The sequence below is a fragment of the Apteryx mantelli genome, chromosome 4 (assembly GCF_036417845.1).
Source record: "Apteryx mantelli isolate bAptMan1 chromosome 4, bAptMan1.hap1, whole genome shotgun sequence".
In the NCBI taxonomy this organism is placed as follows: domain Eukaryota; kingdom Metazoa; phylum Chordata; class Aves; order Apterygiformes; family Apterygidae; genus Apteryx; species Apteryx mantelli.
In genome coordinates, this window is record NC_089981.1 from 48,445,395 (window position 1) to 48,473,385 (window position 27,991).

At 39.3% G+C, this 27,991-nt stretch overlaps 1 protein-coding gene across 5 annotated transcripts; it reads right to left on the minus strand.

The window, feature by feature from the left end:
- Positions 1 to 2,012: 2,012 nt before the first annotated feature.
- VPS39 (VPS39 subunit of HOPS complex) lies at positions 2,013 to 27,466 on the minus strand. Of its 5 annotated transcripts, XM_067296477.1 has the most exons (25): positions 27,282 to 27,466; positions 25,781 to 25,846; positions 24,348 to 24,412; positions 23,500 to 23,542; positions 22,384 to 22,478; positions 21,038 to 21,136; positions 20,224 to 20,316; positions 19,163 to 19,346; positions 18,518 to 18,638; positions 18,024 to 18,144; positions 17,024 to 17,153; positions 15,652 to 15,794; positions 14,626 to 14,769; positions 14,005 to 14,146; positions 13,656 to 13,742; positions 10,828 to 10,901; positions 10,044 to 10,142; positions 9,688 to 9,805; positions 9,105 to 9,233; positions 8,567 to 8,669; positions 7,529 to 7,574; positions 6,770 to 6,919; positions 6,478 to 6,612; positions 5,806 to 5,897; positions 2,013 to 4,645 (listed from the first exon to the last, which is right to left on the minus strand). In XM_067296477.1, exons 1-25 carry the CDS (start codon positions 27,352 to 27,354, stop codon positions 4,570 to 4,572), a joined length of 2,628 nt encoding a protein of 875 aa, XP_067152578.1. In that variant the 5' UTR covers positions 27,355 to 27,466; the 3' UTR covers positions 2,013 to 4,569. The 5 variants fall into 5 exon arrangements, with proteins under 5 accessions (XP_067152578.1, XP_067152580.1, XP_067152579.1 ...); XM_067296479.1 differs by lacking the exons at positions 25,781 to 25,846; positions 27,282 to 27,466 and adding an exon at positions 24,879 to 24,900; XM_067296478.1 differs by lacking the exons at positions 23,500 to 23,542; positions 24,348 to 24,412.
- Positions 27,467 to 27,991: the final 525 nt, after the last annotated feature.

Consider the following 27,991-nt stretch of genomic DNA (forward strand, 5'->3'; position numbering starts at 1 on the left):
AAAGAAAAAAAAATTGTTCCAAGTTGAGCAACTGTCTTCATCTGGAGGCTTGCTAATGAATATTCCTCATAGCTGAAGAGCTAAAATTTTGAAGATTTTTTTCTTTTGGTCTGTATTTAAGAAGTACCTGCTATCTTGTTCTCTCATTGTACAAGCACCTCAAGCAACTTCAGTATCAACTACAAATAAAAACACCACAATCTTTTGGCTTACTTTCTCTCTGCAATTTGTACATGAAGCTGAAAAAGGTATTGCCCATCAGCTCTCTCAGACTAATAGACCTCCATTACTATACCTAGCCAGAATATCCCAAAGTTTATGCTGCTTCCTCTCAGCATTTCTAGTGGAGTAGCCTCAGATTTCTTACAAATCCTAGAATACTGTTGAACTAATCCCTTAAAGCCAACAGGCTCATTGAAAAAAAAATTACAGGATACAATTATTCTTCAGGTAACACTGATATTTCTCTTCACTAGGCTTAGTCAAAGCTTCATCATAGAACAGACAAGTAGATCATCTGAGAAGTCTCTATCTTCAGGCATTCAGGCACATTAAGTTAGGCTTCCTAAAGTTAAGATAGACTCCTGCCTATCCCAGGAGTCCAGGCTATTAGAGACAGATATTCAAGTAACAGTCCTTACATCCCAATCTCCTATCTGCATCCCTCCTGGGATCCTCCCTAGGATCCTCAGTCAGCAATCAGAGGTATTATCACACTTAAAGGTAAGGAAGAGGTAAACCTGAAGGAGCAGGCAATCCAGTCAGCTGTACCAACCCTCTTGAACTATGAGGTCAAAGTACAAAGCAAACACCCTGCACCAGCATGACATACCAGCATCTCAGAACACAAAGGTTTCACAAACTGTTCAGTTTTCAGGCACTACGGCCAATCTGAAGTCATTTATTGCCATTTGCCATGGTGAGATAAAGACAGTGCATAGCGGCAAGCAAAGGCTCCATGATATGCCCTCAGAGCTAGAGGGCTCTGACCTAGGGCAGCATGGTCTGCTGCTGCAGAACATAAAAACTACACCAAAAGAAGATACAGGCTCAAGGCTCATAACCCTCAGATGTTGATGCTTAAGCAGAAATGCTCCTGACTGCCTCCTGCCAGGTACCACAGATGAGATTTTGGAACTGAGCTTATTTTTGGATTAATTCGTTTTCTCTTCAGGCAAGTACCAAACTGTTCACACATTCACAGGACTCTAGAAGATATAAGGCCCAGGATGTGAAACAGAATGAAAGCTCTCTGACAGACATTGACTTGGCGTCTGAGTCCTTAGTTTTAAGCTATCTACTGCTGACAGCCACCTTAGTATCTGAAAAGCTGTTACATGCTTTCCTCATTTTCTATCAGACTAAGAAAACAAGCAAACAAAATGGCATCAAAACATGAGGTGAGGAAGGAGGCCTCACATCTGGTATCTTCATTTCTGCCTGGATTGATATCCCCACAGAGGTCAAGATAGATGTGTATCTAATTTTCATCTAATTATTTTTGTTAACGAGCATAAACAAACAACACCTCACTAACTATATTATACAGTACTTAACAATGTGCATAGATATTGCAATGGAGACCTGTTTTGCTCCTACTAACAGCACTGAAAAGAGAGCTGAGGCACATCGACTTGCATCTGCATAATTAGAGGAGATGAAGATTCCAAAGGATACTCTCAAGGCTCAGGGAGTTTTGGTTGGTTGGTTTTCTCCAGAAGTATCAGTATAGTCAATTGTCTGACACGGAGACAAAAACTCTGCTTCCAGGCAGATTTTACTTGCCATTCCACAGAAATGGGAAAACTGAAGATCTGTATTTCCAACCCTAGTGTAGTCTTCTGTGACCTGCAAGTCACCCAGTTGTAAGCTTGTAAACCTAAATATTTCCTGATTTGACCATACAGAGCTCAAAAAACCTCCAACCAAAAAACAGAACAAAAAACCCAACTCCAGAAATACTATGCCATCCTCAAAAAAAAAAAAAGAAAGAAAAAGAGAGAGATCAGTAATTTTAATGTTGTCTAGCAAATACATATTTAATGGTGCAAGACTTTCAAAAGCAGTATTCAAAGAAACAATACAAAAATGTTAATAGGATTTTGGGAGCTTTCACAAGCATACTATAAACTTGTAGCTCTAAAAAACAAAGTTCAGAAGTGACAACAGCTGTCATAAGACACGGCCTCATTGGAATTAAATATATTAAAGCAGGGGGGATACTGGAAACCCCTGCATCAAGTCTCTGACTTCCAGGAAAATATGAGGATTAATATATTAAAAAAAAAAAAGAACACACACACACCACAAGCTTCTCTGAGGTACTGTAGTGTAACTGCACAGTCATTGAAACACACACTGGTTCACAATATTTATTACAATATATTGCTTTAGACAAACCTGCTGTATTGTTAGTAAATCCAAACCACATATATAAGAAACAGAAAAGTTACAGGACAAACCACATCTCTGCAAAAGGTATGCAGTGAAGGTGAACAAAGGCACAATCTTAACTGTGAAAGAAGAGCACAATGAAGATCCTCATATGTGACTACAGTTTTCCTGGTAGCAGATAATGAAGATAAATAAAAATCCAACTAACAGTACTAAACATAAGAGAAGTAAAAATCAGAGCAATACTGTTATATCTGTATATAAAGAATATAGGGCCTTGATAAATACCCTTCTTTCAATGATCTGTAAACACAACTCTCCCAAATCATTTTCCCTCTGTACCTAAACTAGTATATAAAGATCTATACAGAATGTGCAAATTGAATACAAGTGTTTTTTAGGCTCTCTTCTTCAAACAGAAGAAATACAAGGTTAAAAACAGTAACACCGTAGATTCCCTCTACCCAGCCTCTGCAGAAGGATACCAGTAGCAATACTGCCCAAGACATCCAAGCACAGAAGTAGCAAAACACTAGACCAAAAAATCCATAAGAATGCATGGCATATAACAATGTATATAAACACATGTGGAAAGGGAAAACACACACAAGTATCCAGGGCAAATATTAACTGAAGGGGTAAAGCTAACATACTGTACATCTGAGATTTGCAGAATCTGCCGCTGGTAACAAAGGTGAATGTGGACCCTTGTCAGCCTACAGCAGACCTGTTCCTTAAAAAGTGCTATGTAACAAAGGCTAAGTAAACCTGTGAAGTTACTGAGATCCCATTACACCTTAGACAGACAGGCTTTATTCCTTTACTTGATATCTAAGAAGTGGTATCTGGTAGTTACATGCCATGCGCTCCATACTACTTAATAATTACACATTTATGAGCAAGTATTGCTAGGCGAGGATGTTGGGTGTCCAAAATCCAGTTTATTGGGCTATTTGCTACTGCTGCCTTTCATTACTGCTGGTTAGATTCTTTTTGCACCAGCTAAACATTTTAATATCCCTAATACCAATTTGCTATAGATTACAGTTTGTTCAAAAAATAAATTAGACAAAAATATTACAGCCTATAAGGAGTATGCTACAATCCAGTTTTTGTAGTTAAAGACTTCTGGCCCAAGTGTAATTTAAGAACAGTACCAGCCTGAGCAGAACAGGGTTGTTCTAAAGCATTTAAAATAGAGACATTGAAATAGTCTGAATTTTACTTCAATGATGGAAAGTGAACCAGAGACTGAAGAACTTTATATACACATACATCTCAAATATTGTCTAGAAGCTCAAGCAACAGCTATTTCAGGCCCTTCGGAAGCTGCTTACAGGTTCTTTGCTTTTTAGTATGAGTACAGATGTAAGCTGCTTCTTAGAATAGTCTTTAAGCTTCCACTCATACTAAGAGTGACCATATTCAGTGCAAACAGCACGCAAGTTAATTTTATTTACAGCTGTCAAACTAAAGTAAAGAGGGAAAAAAATTAATGCTTACCAGTGGAACCTACTGTTTGCCTAGCTACCTCCTGTGGAACTTCTGTTTATCAGAAGATCAGGTAATAACACACTGAACATCAATAAAAGTGTTCCTTTGGCCAGCATCTAGATATTCCCCTTACTGGGATGAAGGTAAAATTAAGTTTACTAATTCTAGAAATAGGCACAGTAGCCTTCTCCATCTCTAACACCTGGTGATCTCCATGTAATGCCGATACAGCTGCAAAGACTTTAAAGGGCTTTTCTTTTTTTAAGAATGTTAGAACTATTTACATACAAGGCCAAATCACAAAACTTTTACCTTAAAAGAAGGAAAGGTTTATAGTAAAACTTGACTTCTGGTGAACACCTTACAGTTGTCTGACAACTCATTTGCAAGGCTGGAGTGCAATAAAAGCTCACTGCTGGTCAGTCTCCATTCATCTGCATCTGAGTATTGAGAGATTCAATGTAGTTGCCAGCACTATAATGATATGGTTTAAAAAAAGTCATTTCCTCCTAAGTCAATATTGCCAGCCAGTAAGTATAATCAGTCCACAGATATAAGCGACTTCTACTCAGTGTAGGACAACCTAGCAACAAGCCTCAAAAATCTCAGAGGCATCAGCTTCTTAAGTCTTCACTTCTGAATTTCATATGAATGTTGTAATTATTGACCTTGGCAACAAGGTCAGGTGTCCACCGTGTTGACTTCTTTGGAGCAGAAATAATGCACAACTATTGCATTAGGGTATCGGGCAAATGCACTATAAAGAAAACAGAACACAAAATCAACTTTCAATGCAAATAAACAGCTCACCCTCTTTAAACAAGAGTATCTGAGTAATGTTAGAATCCAAAAAAATGCCTAAATAAAAGCAACATTTTCCCGTTTAAATTTCAGCCTGAATATTTTATTGAAAGAACAGACAAAATAATTCACTTTTTGTAAGTGTGCGCATGTGCATGTATGCATATGCGTGCGTGCATGTATTTTCATTTCTATGGGCACATTTTACTTGGAAGTTGCTAGTAATAAACTTGAAAGACACTGTGACATACTGACATGGTTGCCCTTCAAAGCCTTACTGGACTTCATAGCATTAGAAAAATCCTAGACAATCCAAAACAAATTCAAATTCTGATGCTATACACTAACAGCAAAAACTTGAATATGCACAGCAGTAATTCAGACCTGTGTTCATTAAAACAGATTGAAAAAAGAACTATTCCCTACCATTGTGAAAGCTACTGATCTCAGAAAGGTTCATATCAACAAGAAAAAAATAATTATGTGACATTTCATTGGAGTTCAATAATGAGAAAGAAAAAAATGCAAATAAAAGATTTGCATACTATTCAAGCCTGTAGTTACTTACTAGGGATGGCAGAAGAAAAAAAAGTTATAGGCATCAAGACAACAAGCGAGTCAGTTTACTTTTAGATGTCCTAAGATTATTAGACTACAAAATGTAAATCATCTAGAGAACCAAAAGGCCATCAGATATACAAAACCATCACACATGAATCTCAGGTTGCGATTCTTAACTAGAACTAAGAAAGATGATGTAAAGAAGCAGGACCACTAGGCAGTGTTTTTACAAAGTTCTCCAAGTACAAGATTAGAAGCAACTTTCTGCCTTCTAGAGCTTTGAAGCAAGTAGTCTTAACAGTTTCTGAAGAGGTTTTATTTTGTTTTGTTGAAAGCAGGATGAAACTCTTGAAATAAACTTCAGTGACCGAAGCTTTGATGCTTTCCCAACCACCCAGTTGAGTGATATAATTTCTAATTCAAACATTCCTCAAACATCTCCTTCATAGTGCTGTTCTGTCAGTACATACATCCCGATTTGTGCAACACTTAATTTGCATAAGTATACCAGATTCATATTTGATTGTTTCCCAGACTTAAGGCATATGCTCTCACCTGTTACCAATCTTCTTTTTACATACAGTGCACACCTTCTCCTCTGTAATAATGCACTTCACTTGCTGATGCAAGATCCGCTCCTCCTGGACCTATAAGAGAATTAAAAAAAAAAAATTGGTCAAAAAGCAATGCCATACCACAGCTACCTTTCTAGTCTGGTAAAACTGAAACCTGTCTCAACATTTAATTTTCACTGGCTATATCTACATTAGCAAGTTGCACAGCACAACAGAAGCAGGTCTGCAAAGCAGAGCACGTGGTACTGAAGACGCAATATGTATTCCAGGGTTTTACTTTGGACTAGTCTGGTCCACAGACTATGGCACTTCAACCATTAAGGCGTGTTCTACTGAACTACCAAACAGCATTATCTGGTGTAGTTTATTTGAAATAAATACAGTCCATGCTCTCTGAGATTATGCTGCAATGCACACCGAAACACAAGTCCAGAGATTCACTGCAAAAGCACACGCCTTATCCAAACTAAAATGCACTTGCCATCTCCTGAAAAGTGGATTTTCAGTCTACTTAGTGCATATCTACTAATTTCAGGTGCACTACAGCACCATCTAGAGGATGCACATCCTGTATAAAGGATACAAGTTATATAACTGTTGACCATCAGTTTTAAAATTCCGTTTCAATACGTGACAGGGGATGGGTACTTACCCTCAGAAACTCAGCATGGAGAAGATTCTTGAGTACTTGATTAAATCTTTTCTTCTGGGCGTTTTCTTCAAGGACTTTCTCTAGGAAGATTCGAATCTCACTAATCTGTGTGTTTGCTGGAAGTAGGTTTATTGCCTAGAGCAAAACATACTTGGTCAGGAAAAATTGAAAAAAAGAATAGAGAACAAAAATTGTCACATTTAGCTTGATGTGACAATCTGTTCACATGCCTACTCCAATGCCCTTTGTATCTACCAACAGTACAAACTGAGTTCTTACAAGTGCTCCTTACCTTGGTGGTATCCAGTTTGCTGTGATGTAGCTCCAAAACCTGCAGAGCAGCCTGCAGATTGGCTTGAGGCTCCAACACTTCCATCTTGATTGGCCCCAGGCAATGAACACTAGGTGGGGAGAGATACATCCGGAGCAGAGACAGATAGACCTGTTTCACATAAAGGAAAGATTCTGAAACCATCACATCCATGCACAATTGATGGTATTGGTAGAAAATGATGATGGTACTAGTAGGTTGTCATTCAGAATTCTAAATTGTTCAATTAAACTGCTTTTACCTTAAAACAACAAAAAAGAAAAATACCAAAGCTGTTCAAGGTCTTTTAAGACTTGCATTCTACACTAAAGTTTTTCCATAAAAGCAGTACCTTTTAATCACGCCTCCTATGCATATTTGAACTCATTTATCATCTTTAGAAACCAACACGTCCCTGTTTTTTACCATTAGTTTTTCTATGGATGTAGATGGAATAAGAACACCACAGTATTTTAGCTTCTCTTGAACACCATCAGAACTTTAGCTACAAAAATTTATGCTCACTTTCAGTGACACAGTAACCCCCCCCCCCCAAAAAAAAAGATCAGTGAAAGCTATTAATTCCTAAATTCCAAGTGCTTACACATAGGTTCCTGTCCACCTACACTAATTTTGAGAAATCTATACAAAGCATAAACTTTAAACGCCCTAGCATGGCACAAACAGTCCAACTAATATGTACTCATAAATCAGGAGGACTGCAAAGATAAAGCTACTTACATCTCTGTTGCCATCTTTGTTTCTGTCATAATGTTTATGGCAGTAGCTAGAACAGAGAAGAATCAAGTGAACTGCAGGGAAAGTTTTGGAACCCAGAGATTCAATCGAGAGAAATTAACATGTTAATGCTTAGATTGCTGAGGCCAACCAAGTTAGGTGACCTTACATCCAATTCTGATCAGTTAGACAGGATCACATAACAAAATGATGCTGTTCATTCTGTATCACAATGTTTTTGAGAAAAGGGAGGTTTTGTGCAAGTCTCCCACTGCCAATCAACTTACAAAATGCTCGAACAGAAACTGAATTTAATTCAGTTGCAGAGAAAGAGCTGGTCTCCAATCAACATACCGTAGCACAAAAATATATATGTATATATACATAATTATAATTACTTTAGAGTATGCCCTAATCACAAGAAAATGGTGTTCACTAGTGTACACTGCATACCAGGGTTAAATGTTCTCTAATAGGCATTTCCTGAAACTATCTGCAAAAATAGCTAGGTTGAACAGTGTTCAGATACACTGTTCAGATACACCTGTCAGTATTGGTTAATTATATTCTCACCCAAGTACTTTTAGATTCACCCAGAAGGTTCCCTGACACAATACATCTAGCAAAGAGCCATGTGTTTAGTAAAGAGGATCATGCTAACTGAAGCAGTTTAACTTGATATCTGGTCTAGTGAATGCCTCTCAAAGAGAAGGCAAGCAAAACAACACACACAAGTTCTCAAGCTAAGGACCAGTGGAAAGTCCTATGCGACAGGGTGGAAACAAAGAATATTAGTGACAATCAAATTGCTCCAAACTAAAGCACAATGACAGAAGATCATGGAAAGGTCAGCCTCAAAGGGATTGTATCATTATCTGTAATACATGTACCTGGAAGAGCCCAAATCAAGAAATGTGGAAACCCAGAGGATCACAAAAGCTTACAGTGCTCTTGCTCTAAACATAGCAACATTTCACTACACATCCTATCTACAGGACAGTGAGCAAACTAAGCCTTGTGAAAAAATAGAGAGACCCTTACTTTTCAGCCATTTTGGTGTCCTTCAAAATATGAACATAAATAAAGAGAGCTTGCTCATGCTTTCCCATATGACCCAAGAGCAGAGCACGTTCTTCTAGGAGACCTAGGGACAACATGAAGGATTAGTCAACAGCTACACAAAGAAATAACAGCATAAGCTCCAGACTAACAGAAGGAACTACAAATTACAGTATGAGCATAAATTAAGTTACACTGTGACTAGATGCCTGTTTGACACTAGTCACAGTACAAATTTCACATCTGTTGAGCAATTTAGGCTCATCTGAAAGTTAGGACAAACATTTAAGAGTGATGGGAGACACCACATGGTCTTAGGCCAGCAGTTACAAGAATTCTGCAGAGAGTGGGAAAGACCCAGGCATGCCAGTCAAAACAGATTTAGTGTGCACACCAGTGGCATATCTCAAATCTATTCATCTTCTCTGTCTTTTGTTAGCACGATTCTGTAACGAATTAGGAATTTTTGCTGTACAATGCAACAATTAGGCTTCAGCTAGCCCATGGAAACTGAACTCACCATCAAAGGGGAAGTCACTAATTAGTCGACCAGGTTCATAACAGCTAGACTTCTCAAGAAAAAGCAGCAGCTTTTTCCTGTACTCTCCCAAGTCTCCTCCTTCCTCCCCAGCAGGCACTGGTGTTTTATCTATATGGAAGAAAAAGGAACTTAAGTTTGGGTATTACACCGATGAAGATAACAAAAATAGATCATTATGAGAAGGAACCAAAAGCTGTTGTATGGGCTGAGAATCAGATGCACCTGCTAAATTACAACAGCTCCCTAGAACACATTATTAAGTGCCTGGCTAGAGAACAGATACAGTTATTCAAGACCCTTCCCTACCCTTAATACCCAGAATTCAGGTAGCAGTAGCTGCCATTCCACCATGAATAAAGTGTCATTTGATCCCCCAAGATTTCTAGAAAGACAAGAAACTAGACTTCCCTATAAAGCCATAACTTTTGTAGTTTCAATTCCTTCATTGCTTGAGATATCATCTTCTGGATACGAACAGTGAAGGCTTACAGCACTATGCCATAAAACCTACCCTGTGCTGTTCCATTCCCCTAGTCTTCCCACCAGAAAAGGCTGAGCATACCTGCAGGGAAAGAACTGAGATATTCTTTCATTAAGCCCTGCACCTTCTCACAGTACAGCTGGATGAGACAGTTGTGAAAATCTGCACCAGTTTCTTCCCAGACATGAATGATGTGTTCCTATAAATACATGTTTATGTTCAGTTACAGATACTTCCTCTGGAATGTGATTTGTTACAAGCAAGCAACAGTTCCATTCTTCCTTTCACCAAGCTTGCCTTTAGAATTTCATGTTTGAGTCTCAGTCTGCTTCCTCTTATTTATTTAACAACATCAGGCTTCAATGCCAGGAGAACCAAAGCCTTACACATACCACATTGTACCAAATGTAATGCACTATTACAGATTGAGTTCTTACCAGATAAGGAATAGCCAAGCTCTTAAAGTTTTCTATCAAGAAACCAAGCACTTTGTCTCGTGGCAAAGCTTCCACTTCAGGGAGGTCTTCTGTAAATATCTGCCAAACAAAATTTTATTTATGGAACAATTAATTTTTTAAATCTAAGTGAAATAGCATATTTTCTATGAGGCACAGAAACTCATCATACCATCATATAAGTCCAAAGAATAAGTATATGAAGTATGAAAAAATCCAAACAGCTTATTTAGGCACCTAGAAGCTATGTCACATCTAAAAGGAGTAACAAACCGGCCCACTGTTGCCCTAGGCAGCACATTTTTTCTTTTCTTTTACAATGTCCACCCCCTCCCAAATACAGGTAGTCAGTTTTATAATCAAAGAAATGGAAAATAAGAAAGGCAAATTATCATTTGTCATTAATATGCAATCAGCCTCTTCTGCAAAAAGTGCGATATCAATAATATCAACTTGCAATAGGTAGCTAGGAACCCTCGTATGTCTTGACAGTAGATACAGTATTTAATGTATTCCATGAACAGAAAACCAGAAGACAAATTGAAAGGCTGTCTTCCTCCATCTACCACTAAGCACACCACAGTACTGAATACAGACAATACAAATTATACCTTTCATTGAATTTAATAATAACTGGACTCTCACAAATTTTTTTTTTGAAAATTACAGATTATATAGAATATTACAGATTATTATCTGTTTCTCCCCATTCCATACACTGAATTAAGAATCTCAACAGCAAGGCACCTGTTCCAGCCACACTTACCTTCAGCCCATCTTCTGGAAAATCTCTTAGCACCCAGATGGAGTAGGAGAATACCAAATGCAAGTTCTCTGTGCCTGGAACAAAAAGGAGCAGTTAATGTTAAATTTGTAAAGATTTACCTACTCACAGCACAAGCAGATGCTTTCAGAACCAGCAAAGCTTCACTTATAGGAAGCTTCACTTACTTTTTTTGGAAAAAAAAATAAAAAAAAATCATGCATTCCAGGCTACAGCCTCAGTTTCATTACTTTGCAAACATGATTTCAAACAGGAATAAGCGTTAACTCAGTCAAATACCAAGTGCCACAGAATTTAGATAATCGATAAAAAAACAAGCTCAATTGTCTTAACCTTAATTGTCTTGTATGGTATGAACAGTTTCCACTTCAGGGGAACAATCTTCTACTAAACTAGAGTGTACTAGACTCAATGAGAATATTTAAATAAAGGAGAAGACAACTCATGTGAGTTAGGTCCCCTTTAGAACAAGGGACAGAAAGAAAAATCTAACCGTTTATAAACAAGTGAGAGACCAAATAGGTCCTTTCTAAAGCACTGATCAATTCTAGTTGCCTTTGCTGAAATCATGACTGAATCACCAATCATAAAGCTATAACCTACTCAAACCCTCAAGATGGCAGAACAAAAGAAGGAACTCATCAAGTAACTATATGAAAGTTTATAGATCAGCATACTAGAAGGCCAACATCACATCACACCGCATTACAAACCAACAGGCTCCCTCAGCACATGACATTCAGCTGCAGGGGGATTTCCACTGAAGGTGACCAACAAGGGTGTTTTGTGCTGCTAGAATTAAAGCACACACTGAACTTTTAAACATTCTCAGCAAAAAATCCCTAGTTCAAATGTGAGATATAATAGGAAGAGGTTCTACATAAGACTATTTGAAACAGATAAGGAATAGTGTAATACAGAAAACTATTTACCACCCAGTCAAATACACCATTCTCCCTGTGGCAAGTTCGACACAAACAAGGACAAAGACTGAATTTGACAGGTATGGCCAATCACACAGTTAAAAATTAGCAATTGCTTAGGTGCAATAAACAGGAAGTGTTTACTTTGTCAATGCACAGCAAGTGTCAAATCCAAAGCAGTAATGCATATTTGATGATTTAAGAGACCACAGTTACAGCCCTGGAGAAAATTCTCTTTATTTAATTACTGGAGAACTACTTAAGAACATTTCATTACATACCCAAAAACCTACAGACAAGAGATGACTAAAGAAGAATTACTTCACTTAGAACAGAAATGAAAACAACTAAAAAGACATTCTGTATTAATAAAAAAATAAATTATGATTTAGATTAGAAATTGAGAACTACTGAAGCCTCACCAAAGGGAGAGCAGGAGTAAAAAATTGTTAAAACCTAGCAGTATTAAAAGCTTTTATCACCTTAATTAAGGAACTCCCAGAAATGACATTTATCAACTAATCATGGTGGAACAGGCAACACAGGAAAAAAGGATGTGTTACATATCTGCTAGTTATTGGGGGGGGGGGGGAGGGGAGAAGAACAGGCTGTAAATGACAGTAGCGTAAAACATTCCATTTAAGCATCAAGTAAGTTGTTGGGCTGGCTGTGTCAACTAGATTTCATCACCCTTAAGTCAACAGACCCAAATAAAGGTTATTAGTTTTGAAGAAGTTGAGCAAGAAACACACAGCAAAGCTGTTTTTCAGAAAGCCCTGGAATAACCAAGAAACTCCAGAAGATTTGAAGAAACATAACAACATACCAAGATTTCAGAAGAGCATTCCAGACAACTTGGATAATTATAGGTTGTAAGTGTCACCAGTCTCAGGTAAGACAAATGAACAGCTAACAGATCAATCAAGGTGACAGGGTTATTTTTGTTTTGTTTTTAAGTAAAATCAGAAGTTTGTTTTGTAAGGCAGTACTGTGTCTAGATTTCTCTAAGACACAAAGAACATTACCAAGTGACAACAATGAATAAGAAGCCTAAGAGATACAATGGCATTGAGATCTTCCCTGTTTGTGCCATGTGTAAGTAATGAATTATCATTGAAGAAACATGTTGATAACAGAAGCCAGCAGGAATTCAAAGTAGTAAAATAAAAAAAAAAATTAATTAAAAAAGAAAAAAATTAAATCAAGCTTTGTCAACAGTATAAGACTAGGAGATGAACAAAGATACTCCCCCCATAAACCACTGTGCACGGTTTACCAAACTAGCAGTGTGATTGCACTGTGCATTTAGAAATAAATATTTTATTGAATGGAGGGGACTATTCTCAAAAAAACAAACCCTCAAAGACATGGGAGTTCACAATGAATAGTCAGCCAAGCAGTTTCCTGATGTGATTCTGCAAACAGCAACTAAATCTGTTATGTCATAATCCAGATTTATCTATACACGGAAAACGAAAATTTTATATAACATTCTTCATTCCAGCAAAGTCACCAGGCTCAACAACTGGAAGTTAAAATTTCAGCTGGAAAGTCTAACCTGAAAGTTAGACCTTCATCAGTGATGGTAAATCATCACTGGAATGAAATAAAATGCTATAGTATATTCTCTACCAATGGAAATTCTTATTAGAAATAAGGAGCGTTTTCCAAGGAGAGATGCTCGAGTTTGAACAAGACTCTCCTGAACTAATGCTTAAGGCTTGCATTATGCAGGAAACCATATTAGATGACAAGGGTACCCTTTAGCCCAACAGTCTACAGACAGTTACTGAACAAATCAAAAAAAGCCAACACTGCTAAGCCCCAGAAGAATAAAGACATCTTGAAAAGGAACAATGCTTTAACCAGCCTCTACTCCACACTTACCCAAATGCTGCAGATATTGCACTGTCCTCTCATGACCCTTCAAAGGTGAGTTGGCTTTCTTCGACTGATCAACTAGTACCTGTAATGCTTTCAGAAAAACAAAAAGGTTAATTCTTGAACCACAAAAGCAGCACATTTCTTCCTGTTCTGCTGCCATCAGAGAACAAAAGTTTTGTTTTAAACACACAGCCAAAAAGGTAACAGGAACAAAAACAGACTTAATCATGAGAAAGATCCAGAAACAAAGCACCTTCTGAAATCTGCCTGCTCAGTCAAGACAAGTTAAAACTCAGACTAGGACTGCATGTGCCTATTCCTCCTCTTCTCCCCACACCAACCCCAAACCTACCTTTCTCATGCAGGCCCTTCTTCTCATACAGTATTATCAGCTCACTATATTTGTGTGCTTTCTTTAGTACATGCTCACTCTCTTCAATATGGCAGTGATTGTTCTCCAGACGTAGCAATGGTGCCACCAGCGCTACATTTGTCTGCAAGCAAAAATGAGAGCATTCAAACATTTGTCTAATGTGCATCTAAGCTCATGGGACCCTCCCCCTTTTCACTGAAACCCAGAGAAAAGTATAAGTCTCATAGCACAAGAAGTGACAATTTAACACCTTAGAGCAAGTCCTGTACACTTCCATTATTTGATGGGACAGAAGAAAACAACAGAGCTATTCCCTTCCAGAATAGAGGCCAGCTTTGAAAACAACCTTGGCAGCAAGGTTTGACAAGAGGCAGCCACCCAAAATGGACATGCCTGCTTTGTTCCGTGAAACTGCTTCCTGACCAATGAGGAAACTAGCTAAGACCACAAAGTTTCACAGATCATTTTTAGACCAAAGTGAAACAGTTTCATGAGAACTTCTAAAGTAGCTTCTTATCCTGCTCCTCAAGTTTTTCAGCCTGAACTTCTGATAAAGTTCATGTTATAAAGCAAAGGCCTCTAGGACATGCAGAAACTCACGTGGAGGTAACACTTTAACAGGGTGGTATCAATGATTTGTAGCAACTTCTTTTTGGATTTGATCGTGGGTGTTCCTTCCATGAGGGGTGAGGTACTGGACTGATGGTCAGAATCATTTAGCTTCTTTACCAGCTGACTTCTTTTCTGCAGGACATTGAATGAAATTTTAACAGAGAAAGTCCATGGATTTCTCCATTCCATTCCCAGAAAATACAATCCACCAAGAAAAAAAGACTAAATTAAAATAATTTAATAACTTATTTTACCAATTTACTCTTCAAGATTTTTGTTTGTTTGTTTCTAAATACTGAACACATCACCTTTCCAACCACATGCAGGTATACATATTTATTTTGCAGATTTATAAGTTTTGTAAGATTTCCAGAGCCTTGAGAAAACAGGTAGCAGAAAATTTGGTTAACCTGAACAGAGATATTTTGAAGAAATCAGAACATTTAAAACATTTGAAACATAAATTAAGTTTTGAATTACTGTGCACTCAAAAAAAACCCAAAAACAAACCCTACTTCAGACACAAGCTTCCTTTTAGTCAAGTCAAAAGGACACCAAAACAGCTCAGATGCCAGTTGTAACAGAATAAAAAGGACAAGAAGTTATGGGACCCCACCACATCCTGTGCCGCTTTCTCTAATGCATGCTTTTGGACCATCTCGTAGATAGAGTGCCTTCCACAACAGTCACCAAAAGGAATAAGAGCCCAAGTCCTCTTCAGAGGGCTACTAAAAATAAAACAATGCACTCAGATTCAGATTTGGTCCAGGAGTAAGTTTTGTCCAGTCCTCACTGTCACGTGATGTCCTCCCCATTTCTTTGGCACATGTCACATCTTTTAGTTCTCCTGCAGGAGCTGCTGCCATAGAGTTTCCAACTGTGAAGACAAGCTATTAAGGCTAGCCTGACAGAGATGAAGTAAGTGTACTGCTTCCTGTGCATCAGTGAAATTAACCAACAGAGTATGTTAAAATTGAATAACACTGCTCTAAAAACAGATGTAGAAGCACTCACTTGAGTTAGGTAGTCTATGAGAGCTAAATGTGCCTTCTCCAGCTCTGCCCCAGAGAGCCCTGGCAGGGGGTTGGGATACTGTAGCTGTTTCCTGTAATCTGTGGGCAGGAGGTCAGGGTACAGACCCATCACATGAGTGGGATCTAAGCAAAAAAAAACAACCAGTATTAGTAACTGTGCATGACATTGCTTTTACAAACTCTTAAATTTATGTAGCCTTTGAGCAAGGTTAGCTTTCCAACAGAGCTGTTTGTAGTCAACTTGTATGTCTGTGAGGTTCCAGATAAGAGAACTTGCTTATCACAGAAAAAAAAGGTAAAACAAGCCAGAAGAGGGAAGAAAAAGACAGTTTCAAAGTCCAAGCAGAACAAGTTCCAAACTGTGCATCTGTCACACCTGCAGGACAAGCCATTATTACAATCCTTTTATTGCTCTTTTTGCAGAGTCCCAACATTAGCAACTCTGACAGTAGGACAGGATTTCTAGGAACAGGCAATGTTTTAAGAGAAGATTTACTGAGCTTTCAAACAGAAGACAAGGACAGAACTGAACAGCCACCTGTAACTAAATGAGCATTCATTTGCATGGAGTTTAAGCAAATTCAAAAATTACTATCCTCAAATTTAAATTCAAAGTATTTTGAGCTCTCAGTCCTTCTCTTCATCATAATTTTCAAAAGTAAATATGACAGTAAGTGTCATCAAGAAAAGCAGGTTGCATATTTTAGATTACTAATAGTTCTAGTTTCAAATGCACAAATGACGCATTGTCACCAATAAAAGCATGTCAATATTAGGCACTATTCTATGGTACAGTCCAGTCTTCTGGTGGTCGTCCAATAAGCTGCTATGAACCAGAGGAATAGCATCAGCGTCTATTTTGACTTCCACAACCACATAAGTTTCCTAGCTTCAGCAGCTTGGTCCATCAAACAGGAAACCAGGTTGAGGGTCCTTAGTTTGCTTTGCTCAGAGTCCAAGGACTTAACAAATCTACAGATGTTCTTTATTTTTTATTCCAAGCTGCACATAAGCTTTTGTTCCCTGCTGAAACCCTCAGACGTCAAGGGTTTGTGTACGTGGTACCCACACTGCAGAATAGGCTACAACAGAAATGTGTTCTGCACAAAGAGAAAATGCACGATTTAGTCTAATTAACTTCAGTCAGTTCAAGTGAAGTACCATGAACAGGTTCACAAAGAAAGAATAAACAGCTGCCTAGGCTATTCTCATTCACAGGGAGCCAGTCTGCCAAAGGCAACAGCATTTTAAAACTTAAAAGGGAGGGGGAGAGAGAGAGAGAGAGAGAAAGCCTGTGAACTTCGTTTCATCTCTCCTAACCCAGGTATCTCAAGGCCAGCCCAAGCATTTACCTGTACCAAGCTTGGCAAAAACTTGCATGGATTCATCAAAACGCTTCTGGCAAAAGAGGTTGAAGGCAAAGAGGTTCTTAATGTGATGAATTTGTTGTCGCTTCTCACTGTCTGAATCATCTTTCATTTCCTACACAAACACAAATTGATGAACATGAAACACTCTTGGGCCTCATAAGTGAGAATGAAACACTCTAGAGAAATAATAGTATTGTCTTTTGGGGAGACTAAGAAATCCAGAAGTTTGTCATATTCCAAAAAGCATAACCTGCCAAGAACGAGCATGTCAGAAGTCGATTCTCAAATATTATGTTCATTGTACTACTGACATAACCCAAAAGGTTTGAAAAGCTACCTTCCATTATCTATATATTCACTACATAACAGCACATCTTTACTGATTTGCCTTTTAAGGTGTTTTCATATTAGCAATGCAAAATGAAATGAATTCATCTTAGTGAAATTCCAGGGAAATTTGGGGGGAAAAAATCCTGAAGCTTAAAATCCTAAAACAGTACAAGCAACACAATTAAGCATACTGATTCAGATTATGAATCTTAGAAATAATCTTAGAAAAGATTATGTTTCAGGAATAACATGGAAGACTATTACAAACACTCCTGGTCATCTGACAAAACAAAAAACATACAACCCCCAAGTAAAACTGTTTACAAGCTGTCTGAAGACTTGGAAGTCCAACTGACTACAAGTATGCAAGAAGGCAACTGATTAAATATCTGGGAGGGGTAACGCTTTGCACAAGAGAGGACATCCCAAAACCTAAAACCACAATAGATCAATATGGAAAACTGGCAACAAAAAACTAAAAACTTAAGAGTCAAAACCCACTAAAGAGTTTGTCAGTTTGTGCAAGGCTGACAGTAGGGAAGTTAAACTCTCTGGACTAGCTACAGTCAAGCAGTAGGCAGACATCCTTTTGCGTGCTTCTGTACTGCTGCAAAAGCGCATTCCACCTCAAATTGAAAGGATAAATACTCACTGCCAACTGCAAAGCCAACTCAAACTGCTTGTCTTGTAGAAGTTGTTGGATCTGCGTTGCTATGGAGACTGGAATAAGCCGCCAGACAAAGTGATTACTTGCCACATATATAATATTTGTGCTGGAAAGAAGACAAAAGGTCAGCTACCACCTTCCAGCACTGAGAAAGAAGCAATACCCCATCTGAAACAAACAATGCTGGTTAATACACATATTGACCAACCAGCTACAAGGAGAAGTTGAGCAATACTGCAAAGCAGAAAGGAGAAGAAAACATTTCCAGTGACTGAAAATGCCCAAGGACCCTTAGCTCTGTCATTTACTCCTCCGGGTCCACACCCTACCCTTCTGCTCATAAAAGACAAAGGACTTCTTCAGTGCTACTTCTTAAGCCCAGGGAGTCAGAAAAGCTGTTCCTTTCTCACAGACAATTTTTCAAAGTGCTACCATACCCAGACAGCTCAACAAAAGTAATCATGAGTTTTACATAATACCCTCCAGAGGTGATGAAGCGTGGTCTCTGCAGCTCAATACTCTGTACCAGCAACCGAGGTTCAAAAGTGCGGATCTCCACATACCTTGGCAGAACAGCAATAATGTAGGGAGGCTGGTGTTCTGTTTGTGGAACAGGTCAAAAATTTAGGTTAATCTTTCTCAAGTATACCTTGAAATGAGCCATAATTCAAAGTAAGGGTTATCCTTCAAAATTTTTTTCCTTTAAATGTGTTCTTTTTTTGCTTATTAATCAAGGAACTCAATGCCCGAGACTGACAGCAATGTGCTAACAGAATACCGCAAAGCTTTTTGTTCATCTTTTAATACATGAAATTTTTGTAGTATTCAGCTGCTCAGAAGAGCTGGTGCTCTAACACACTGCCTTATATTTCAAATCTTATCACTTTATAAAGATAGGCAATATGCCTACTTTCTGAAAAGGAGAGAGGCATGCAGACCAGGAGTAAAGGAGTGACAGAAATAGAAATAAACAAATGCAACTCTCCACACTTGGAAAGCACAACCTGGAATACTCCAAGAATCGTCACACTCGGAACCCAGCTAGTTTCTAAATACCAGAAATGTAACATACAATTGTGATCGTCATATGACATGCTGAAGAAAAGACTACTGTGCGTTCTCACCCATGGCTATAGGAATATCTGTCCAGTTCAAGGCACATTTCTGGGTACAGGTCCCTTCTTCATTTAGCACTACAGTTAGATCATCTTGGCCAACTGCAACTTTTCCATCTGCTACAGGGGCTACCAATGGTTCTAGCTGCTTGCCTGTAGGAAACAGTTCTTTGATGGATCCTTTTCCATCCACCTAGGACAAGGATAAAGGAAAAAAAACACTATTGTTCAACATAATGTGTATTTCAGAACCATAGAAGACCAAATGTCTGAAAGTCAAAAAACCCACTGCATGGCAGAGGGGTTCACAACTCAGACTAATCGCTAAAAGGACAAGTGCAATTTTAAAGATTAACAATAAGAAAGTTTTTGGGTATCCACATTTCTCTTGTTCATACATCCTTCAGAAATAAAGCATTAATATTACCTACTGTACCTGAGGTAGCGTATACCTATTACTATGACAGTAGCTGAGCACATAGTTCATATAAGCATTTAAAATGCACAGCACAGTAACAACACCAGTGAAAGTGTCTGAACACCTCTTTGTGTAACCTTAGGATTTTACAATATGGGCAAAAGCCAATTATAAAGGCAGGAAAAAATATCAAATATAGCTGCCAAATGAAACAATTTTAACTGAAAGCATGATAATTCTGCGAGGGGACCAAAAAAGAAAAAAAAATGATTAAGTTGCACTGTCCGTCAAATAATAAGATAATCTTGGTCTTTTCTTTTTAAAGATGTCTCCTTTCTTAATACATTAAGTAACAAGCAAACTGAGCTTACACAGACTGCTACTGAACCAAAACATATCTTTTCCAAAGTCTTTCTTTCTACAATAGTTTCAAACACCAGTTTCAACAGTGATAAAGAGAAAAATCACTTCCTGACAAAAAAATCAGTTTAAAAGGATGCTTAAAATTGTCCTTTTCAAAACCACATACAGCAAGAGTACAAGATACTGTTTTTCACATCTCACAACTAAATCCTTGAGCATAAGAACAGCCTACATAGCATCTATTGTGATCCAAGTCTCCTTACACATCCTGCTCCAACCTCAGTCTTACCCGTATCAGATAATAGTCCCTCTTGAAACCAACACAGATGGAGTTTTCACACCAGGCCATAGACTTTGGTACATCAGGTACACTGAAGTCCCCCTGAAAAAACAACAGAAAAAACAAGTAAAAATGGCTGTTACAGGAGAAAGCAGAGAGAAGTCTGATCTGGCATCACAGAGTAACAGGCAGCACTGTTTTGACACCATATTTCCCAGCATATCCACCCAACTTCTCCAGGTCAATGAATGGCAGAATTGAACTAAAGGCTAGATTCATTCACAAGAGAAAGGTGTGCTCTGAATCAACTGCATAACTTCCTAAGAGACCAGCTTAGATGAACCAGTAGAAATGTGTAAAAAACTATTCTTATTTTTTTTAAATCATTATTCTGGTATTCAGAAGCGCAGTTCTCCGCGCTTGTAGTCAGTACCTACCTTCTGACATCCTGATATGCTTGGAAGCCTTTGGGTAGAAGACAACCCACTCCCATAGTGTTATCATTAAGCATATGTTTATAGAGGCTGTTTGTGTTAACACATTTCACCGACTTACAAGCATACTACAAGTGGAATGTTACTAGAACATAGAATAGCTTTTGGTTTAATTTATGAAACTGTATTAATGCCATTATTTGCTATTTCAATCATCCATTTTCACCTTAATTTGCTGTTGCTTTGTTAAATCACTGCAGAACCAACAGGAGTCAGCACTAAAAGCCAGCAATGCCTCTGAGTGAGTAATGGGGACTCCACAGCAAGGAATAAAGAGCAACTGTGGTCCAGAGTGAGGTATACTAGACCATAGAAGCAGTCCAACTCACCTGTAGTTCATGAAATTCTCTGTCCTTCCAAAAATAAAGCTGTAGCTTCTTCCGTACTGCCACACACATTCTCAGCACCTCTTCCCCTGTACCTGAATGCTGTGAAAACACACAGGCATAAACACATTAATACCAGAAGGCCGAGAAGATGATACAAGGCCAAAAGAATCTTCAGACTGAAGCAAAGCTGTCAGCTGAAGAGCAGCCTTATTCATCCATGCCAGAAGGGGTTTTCCTAAATAAGGAAGCAAAGAGAGAAGGGTGATGGTGTACTTCACAATCAACTGTGGTTAGATGACAGGGATTGTGACACCACGAAAATTAAAAAAAAGAGTTTATAAAGCACTAAAAATATACACACACCAAAGATAAAATCAGGGCTGGGCAGAGAGCTTTCCGCATAAGACTAGGATAAACAGCTTGAACTCTTTGCAGTATAGCAGAGGGAAGGAAATGAAACACCACAAAGAACGCGTTATACTGATGAATGAAAACATTAATAGCTGTGTTTTAGATTCTGGCCTGTTGGAAAAGTTTCCTGGCAAGAAATACCAGCAAATCCAAGTGCCCATAAACAAACAATAAGGCATTTTGGAATGACTGGACTTAAGTGTGCTTTAAAAGACATAACTAGTCTTAAAACTTAGAAAGCCTAGATTCTTATTAAAAAAGACTTAATACTAAGCTCCCATGGGGTGAAGATATCAAAGTACTGAGGAAAGACACTAAACCATCTCTTCTGGTCATGAAGAAGGTTTCTGAATAACATAGGTAGGCTGAGAAACTCACTTGGATAGAAATGAGTCACTTTATAAACCACAGCACATTAAAAGAGGATTGCTATACCCTATGCAACTGTGGCCTGGATCACCCATAGTTGCCCAGAGATTCCCTGGGCTGATACAGTTTAACAAAAACAAAGATGTAATAAACACAGTGATGGGGATGCTTGGAGAAGAGAATCACGGTGAACTAATACACTGGCAATGTAAGGAAAGAGAATTGCTTTTATATTGAAGAGAGCACTTCAAAGAAGAGACCTTCAAAGTTCACAGGATAAAAGTTCACAAAGACCACAGGACAAAAATGCCTTAGTTTTGTATCAGAAGGTGAAAGGCTACAGTCTTAACAGGCAGCTCTCTTACGGAGCACAAGAAGAAAATTAAAACGCCTATATTAAAGTTTATTACCTTAATTGAAGCTCCTACATCCATAACTAGGTACTAATGCCCAAGTAGCTTGCACATAACACTAAATTAACAAACCAACTTTTCCCAGCAACGTAAAAAATTTATCCTTATTACAAAGCAGTAAGGGTATCCATGCCATTGTGTTCCTCTTCTTACCTGAAGATCACAAGTGAAGAGAGATGCACCTTTTGCCTTGGAAACTGTAGTGATTTGTTGAAATGTCAACAGGTCATGGACATAAATGTTATTCTCTGTTTTAAACAAAATTCCAATTATTGTTCAATATTTAACACATGTAGAGCTCATTGCTAATTCAAATTATCACAGTTTATGCTTACAGAAAAAGAACTTGTAAGAGAAATTAAGAGATGTAAGAAAGGAAAATGAATTTTTTTCCAACAACTAAAAAATGAGCGCTGACACACAGGAATACATGATGATAAACACCAAAGAGAAGACTAACACCAGCTTTGGCAAAATTACATGAAGGAACTGAGAACAGGTGCTAACCAAGCAGAGGAAGTAGGAATGAAAGGGACAGCAGGCAAACCAGAGCAGAGCAAGTTCACAATGGAAGATTGTATGAACAAAGACCATTTTGAACTGGCTCCTGAAATTAGTGGGAAGTTAATAGTTGCAAGCGGAGGGTGCTGTGGTCAAGTTTTTGTACGCACGAGGATGCAGGCAGCAGCAATCTACACATGCTGGAGTCTGAAGAGCTTGGACTTGGAGATCATAAAGAAGGGAGTAGTAACATAAGCAAAAAAAGACATAGGAAGATCATAAGGTTAAATAAATATAGTCAGAGTCAAGCAAACTTAGACCTTCCACAAGATGGTAAAAGATTGCCGTCCACATATAAGCCGACATTGGTGTAATGCATCAACAGCAGGTTTCACACATCAAACAAGTTCCGACAATAGAAGTTTTATCCTCTATCATACAGTGCACACCCACACAAACACACACACAGGTGTTTGGGGGGGGTAAGTGTGTGTATATACATAAATACCCACACACATATAAACTATATGTGAGTTTTTAATCACAATAGTGTTAATACTTTGTTCTCCAAGCTGGTTTATGACAAGCAAAGCTGCTCTCACTCTATGCTGCATAATGCTTCCTCTGCAAAGTCAAAATGCCTAAATCCTAGACAATAACTTTTCAACAACTAGACCACCATGCAGGTGTGTGGAAGGGCTGTTACATTCAGCCAGGTAACTGTACCGAGAAGAGTTCACTAAATATTAGAACATTTTTTTCACTTACCTAACAGACTCACCAGAATTTTAAACTGGGAAACAACATGAATCTGAAAGAAAGAGTTCTATCAGACTACATTCACAAGCCAAATCTCTAACTGAGGCTTGATTATAGTCTAACAAAAAAACCCCCCCACAACTTACATACTCTTAAAATAACGAAAACAGCAAGGCAGCTATCTATACACTGCTTCCCTCCAGCTATTGTAACCTCATTCACCAATACCCAAATTTTGTAAGCTAGCACACAGAGTTTGCAACATAAGTTTGTAAGAAAGCTTGGAATAAGGGATATGTACAAATGTACAGCTAAAGGATGTGCAGGGTGTTGCTGAAAGAGGCTGCATAATCTTTTTTGAGTGCTTTCCTGAGTATGAATATAATAAATGAGCTAAAGTTCACAAAAAAATGAAACAGTAACAAGACTGCCTGAAAATAGCAAGTTACTTTAGTTCTAAATTTCAGCTAACAGGAGTTACATTCACGTTGTATAACCAAGAGTCAAACAATATATCACCGCCTGTGGGTGTGAGTACTACCATCATTTTTACAAATATTCTCAGTCAGAGCAGCTAGAGGTTTACTGCAAACTAAAGTACTTCCATAAAATCCAGAAATCAATCATAAAGTCCCAATTCTTAGCATTCTGCTTTAGCAACCAAACCAAACTTCTTGCTGCTATAGGAAGAGAGAGTGGACTAACCCACCAGGCTGTGCCACCCCCAGAAGAATCTATAGCTTTGGAGATTTGTGTTAAACCTAGCACAGATTCTAGAAGTATATTTGACATTTCAAGATTTCTCGGCTGAAAACACAATAAAACTTCCTCCATGTCAAGAAGCTGGTATTTCCTACCTGTTGAATCTTTTTTGAGAAGTTCTTGTTGGATTTCTCTAGTGTCACTTCAAACCTATTGCAACCTACCAAAAAGATTTGAGAGAATATGTAAACTGAAGTTACCCTTAAATTTATGACTGAATAAATCTTACACTAAATAGAACACAGAGAGTTATGAAATGAAAATCGGTCATTTAACACCAGAACTCTAATATCCAGACTCCAATATCTCTGTGCTATCTTTTACTTAATAGCTAAACGCATCAGGTGGTCTTCTACCTAGCCAGGCAAAGATTTAAATTATACTTCTTGTACCCATCTGAGGACCTCATCAACAGTTAAGATTTTTGCCTTGCTGGGATTTTAGATTACAACATTTATTATTTAAATATTTTGAAACCCAGAGATACAAAGGTACCCAAAAGACTTTATCTACACCAATCAAATGTCAGCAACTTAAATTGCTAGGGAACACATCACTGCAAAGTAGACAAGGAATAGACACTGCACCACAAGGGTTTAAAAGGAGGTTTAGGGATAAACACTTACAGACACTTTCTGATGACATAACCTCTCCTGGCACTGATGCAAAAAAGGGGGAGAAATTTACCATGTGAGATAAAACACTAATAACTCAGGTCTAGCACGTTCTGATTGGAATAGATGACCTACAAGTTTCGTAAAGAAGCAAGTTGAATTCAGTCTCAAAAACCCAAGTAGCTACAAATAAACATCTTTCCAAAAGCTGATACACTTGGGAACACATTTTTTTTCTTTTGCTATCCCACATAGTACTACATTAGTGCGTTTAATAACATGGGTTTTTACATAACAGCAGATAATGTGAAATAGAGATCTGTTTAGTGAAAGCTACTTATAACTAAATCTAAAAATATAATAGTGCTCTTTGTGGGATCTCCAGAATAGACTAAGAACATTTATGACTGACTGTCCAAGAGGCAAGGAGAAGAGTATATATACCATAGATAGCTGGGAGGGCTCCCCCTCGCCCATCCTGTGATGGGAATGAATAAACCTTTTTATTTATTTATTTTTTTAACTGATCTATTAATCCAGTCTTTCATTAACAGATAACAAGTATCAGACCTCTGACAACTAGGACAATGCACTGCTTTTGTCCAAGTATATCTACAAGTATTGCAGTCATAAAAATTACACTAACTTATTGTACAAAGACCTAATAAAACCATATTTAAAGACAGAAAATAGGCTGATATTACTTGCCATCTTTCTTACATATCTGATAGATGGTTCTTATACATCTGATAAATGATATGCACATTTCCACTAAAGATCCCACATAATATTCATTAAACTCTAAGCAGGAAAAATCAGCAATTAAACATATTTGTGTTAATGTCACTACAACCTCTAAAGTGCATGAAATAAAAATACCACCAACTTTTGTGCCACTCTTAAAATCAACTTACCTATGTCTTTCTTGATCCTGTAAAGAAGAAGATGCCCTTGTTTGGTACCGACAAGGAGCCATTCCTCTACAAAGAGCGGGGAGAAAAGAGTCTAATCAGTATCAACAAAGACCACACTTCCCACCTCAGTTACATTTATCGAACACCAGAAAACTTGCTTCAAATTCCTAATAGGGGTTTATGTTGTGGCACATGCATGTTTCTCAACGCTCCTCTGGTGGAAGTGCTCAGTAGTAACTTTCATTCTTGGGAGATGATCTCCAGGAATCAAGCAGTAAAAATGAGACTATTGCTTAGATATTACTTCCTACTTGTTCATAAGAAGGTAGAGGAGCAAGCAATTGCATTAAAAGAGGCAATAAACCATTCTTCAGACACTGACTATCTCCCAGAGAAGAACAGCACTACATAATTGGGGGAAAAAAGTCAGGAGAGAAAAAAAAAGCCACACAAGCACAGAAATTACATTAGAAATATTAAGAGTTTGGGTTTGGGGGTTTTTTAATAGTCAAGTTTTTATAAGAACTTCATGAAGTAGTCTGCTATGCCTGAAAGGACTCTGGCAGCTTTTCTTAAATTGCATTTGAATTGCTTGGAGACCAAAGAATCATTTAGGATTTATAAAAAAAAAATTTATATAAAAACCCTGGGTAGAGGGTTTCAGATATGCCCAATTTATAGCATACAAAAGTCATAGTACCTTTATTTGGTCATTAAATCTACCTGATGTTCTTCCTCCCTGACAAAGATCATACAAGAAACAAGCACAAAAGAACATTTCTTTCTAGAACCAGTACTTTACCAAGCTACTTGTACGTTAATAATGAGAAAGTCTTGTTTCCTGGAGGGCCCTTCTCCCACTATTTGGTAGAAAAGCTGTAGGATCAGAATTACAACTCCTTTAAAGCAAATACGCTTCACGGGCTGTTTTGGCTTTTTTCGACTTCAGCAGAAGTGCTTTTAAAGAGATAAGGATAAAAACCTCACCATAGAAATAAACAATACTCACATCTTCTCTATTACACAAGTCTAGCATAAGTGATCCACGTTTAAATTTGGCAGTACTACTCAAGTTATAGCTTTGTCCTTAAAACAGATTAAATAGGTCACCGACCCGGAGAGCCTAGGATTTATTTAATTACTCATTTTCTCCCCACGACACCGCGTCCGCCGGACACTGCTCGGGCAGCTTGAAGAGCGGCATCGCCGCGAACAGAGGAGCGAGCGGGCGGGCAGCAGGGGCGATCACGAGACCGCCGCCCCAGCGGGCGCGGAGGCCCCGAGACGCAACCGCCGCCTCTACGCGCCGGCAGAGCTTGAAGCGAGCAGCCCCGAAGCGCAGCCCCAGCGCGCCGCAGGCGAAGCGGGGCGCTTCTGCCCGCTCGCCCCGGCGGGGCCGCGGCAGGCGGCCCGGGCTCCCCCCGCCCGCCGCAGCCCGCGGCGCCCCGCAGCCCCCGGCGGCGGGAGGCCCGGCCCGGCCCGGCCCGGCCGCGGCGCTCACCCCAGGCCGCCAGGCAGTCGATCTGCAGCGGCAGCTTCTCCAGGATCGGCACATGCTCGAAGGCGTCATGCATGATGGCGGCGGCGCCTCAGGGCCCGCGGCGGCGCCGCGCCCGCCGACCGGGAAGAGGCAGCCGGCGGCGCGGGGGGAAGACGCCGAGGGAAGCAGCTCCGCCGCCGCCCGGCCTGCGGCGCCCAGCCTTTCCCGGCAGCCCCCAAGCCCTCCCGGGGCAGGCCCCGCCCCTGCGCGGGTTGGGTGGGTGGGTGGGGCTGCTCGAGGCCCCGCCCCCGCCGCCCCTCCCGCCCGGCGGCGGGGAGGAGCCGTGAAGGCCGGCGGCCCGGAACCGCCGCGTGCGGGCGGAGCGCGGCCCGGAACGAGGCATCCCGGAACGGCTGGGTGCGGGCGCCGGAAGCGGCGGGAGGAGCTGCGCAGCTACTGCCCCGGTAGCGCTGGGGCCCAAACCTCACCCCGACGTAGGAATCGAGCCTCTTTGTACGGCCAGAAAAGGGGTCCGACTTTAAGGCAGTAATTGCGGCTTCTCGCAATAACACTGGTATCGGAGCCAGCTGCTAACAGCTGCCTGCTGGCTAACACAAAACCGGGGCGCACGGGAGAGTCACCTCACATATACAAAGAGCAAAGTTGACCTGCATAACCTAAGAAAATTGGACAGGAATATCAACATATCTCTTGCAAGCAAATAAATGCCT

What these genes read in the sequence shown, in the direction of transcription:
- VPS39 (XM_067296477.1), bottom strand. Translation starts at nt 27,354, where the DNA reads ATGCATGACGCCTTCGAGCATGTGCCGATCCTGGAGAAGCTGCCGCTG. An exon ending in CGACTGCCTGGCGGCCTGGG is followed by an intron (nt 25,847 to 27,281) that starts GTGAGCGCCGCG and finishes CGCTCTTTGTAG; the next exon opens with AGGAATGGCTCCTTGTCGGT. An exon ending in TCCATGCTGAGTTTCTGAGG is followed by an intron (nt 5,898 to 6,477) that starts GTAAGTACCCAT and finishes ATTCTCTTATAG; the next exon opens with GTCCAGGAGGAGCGGATCTT.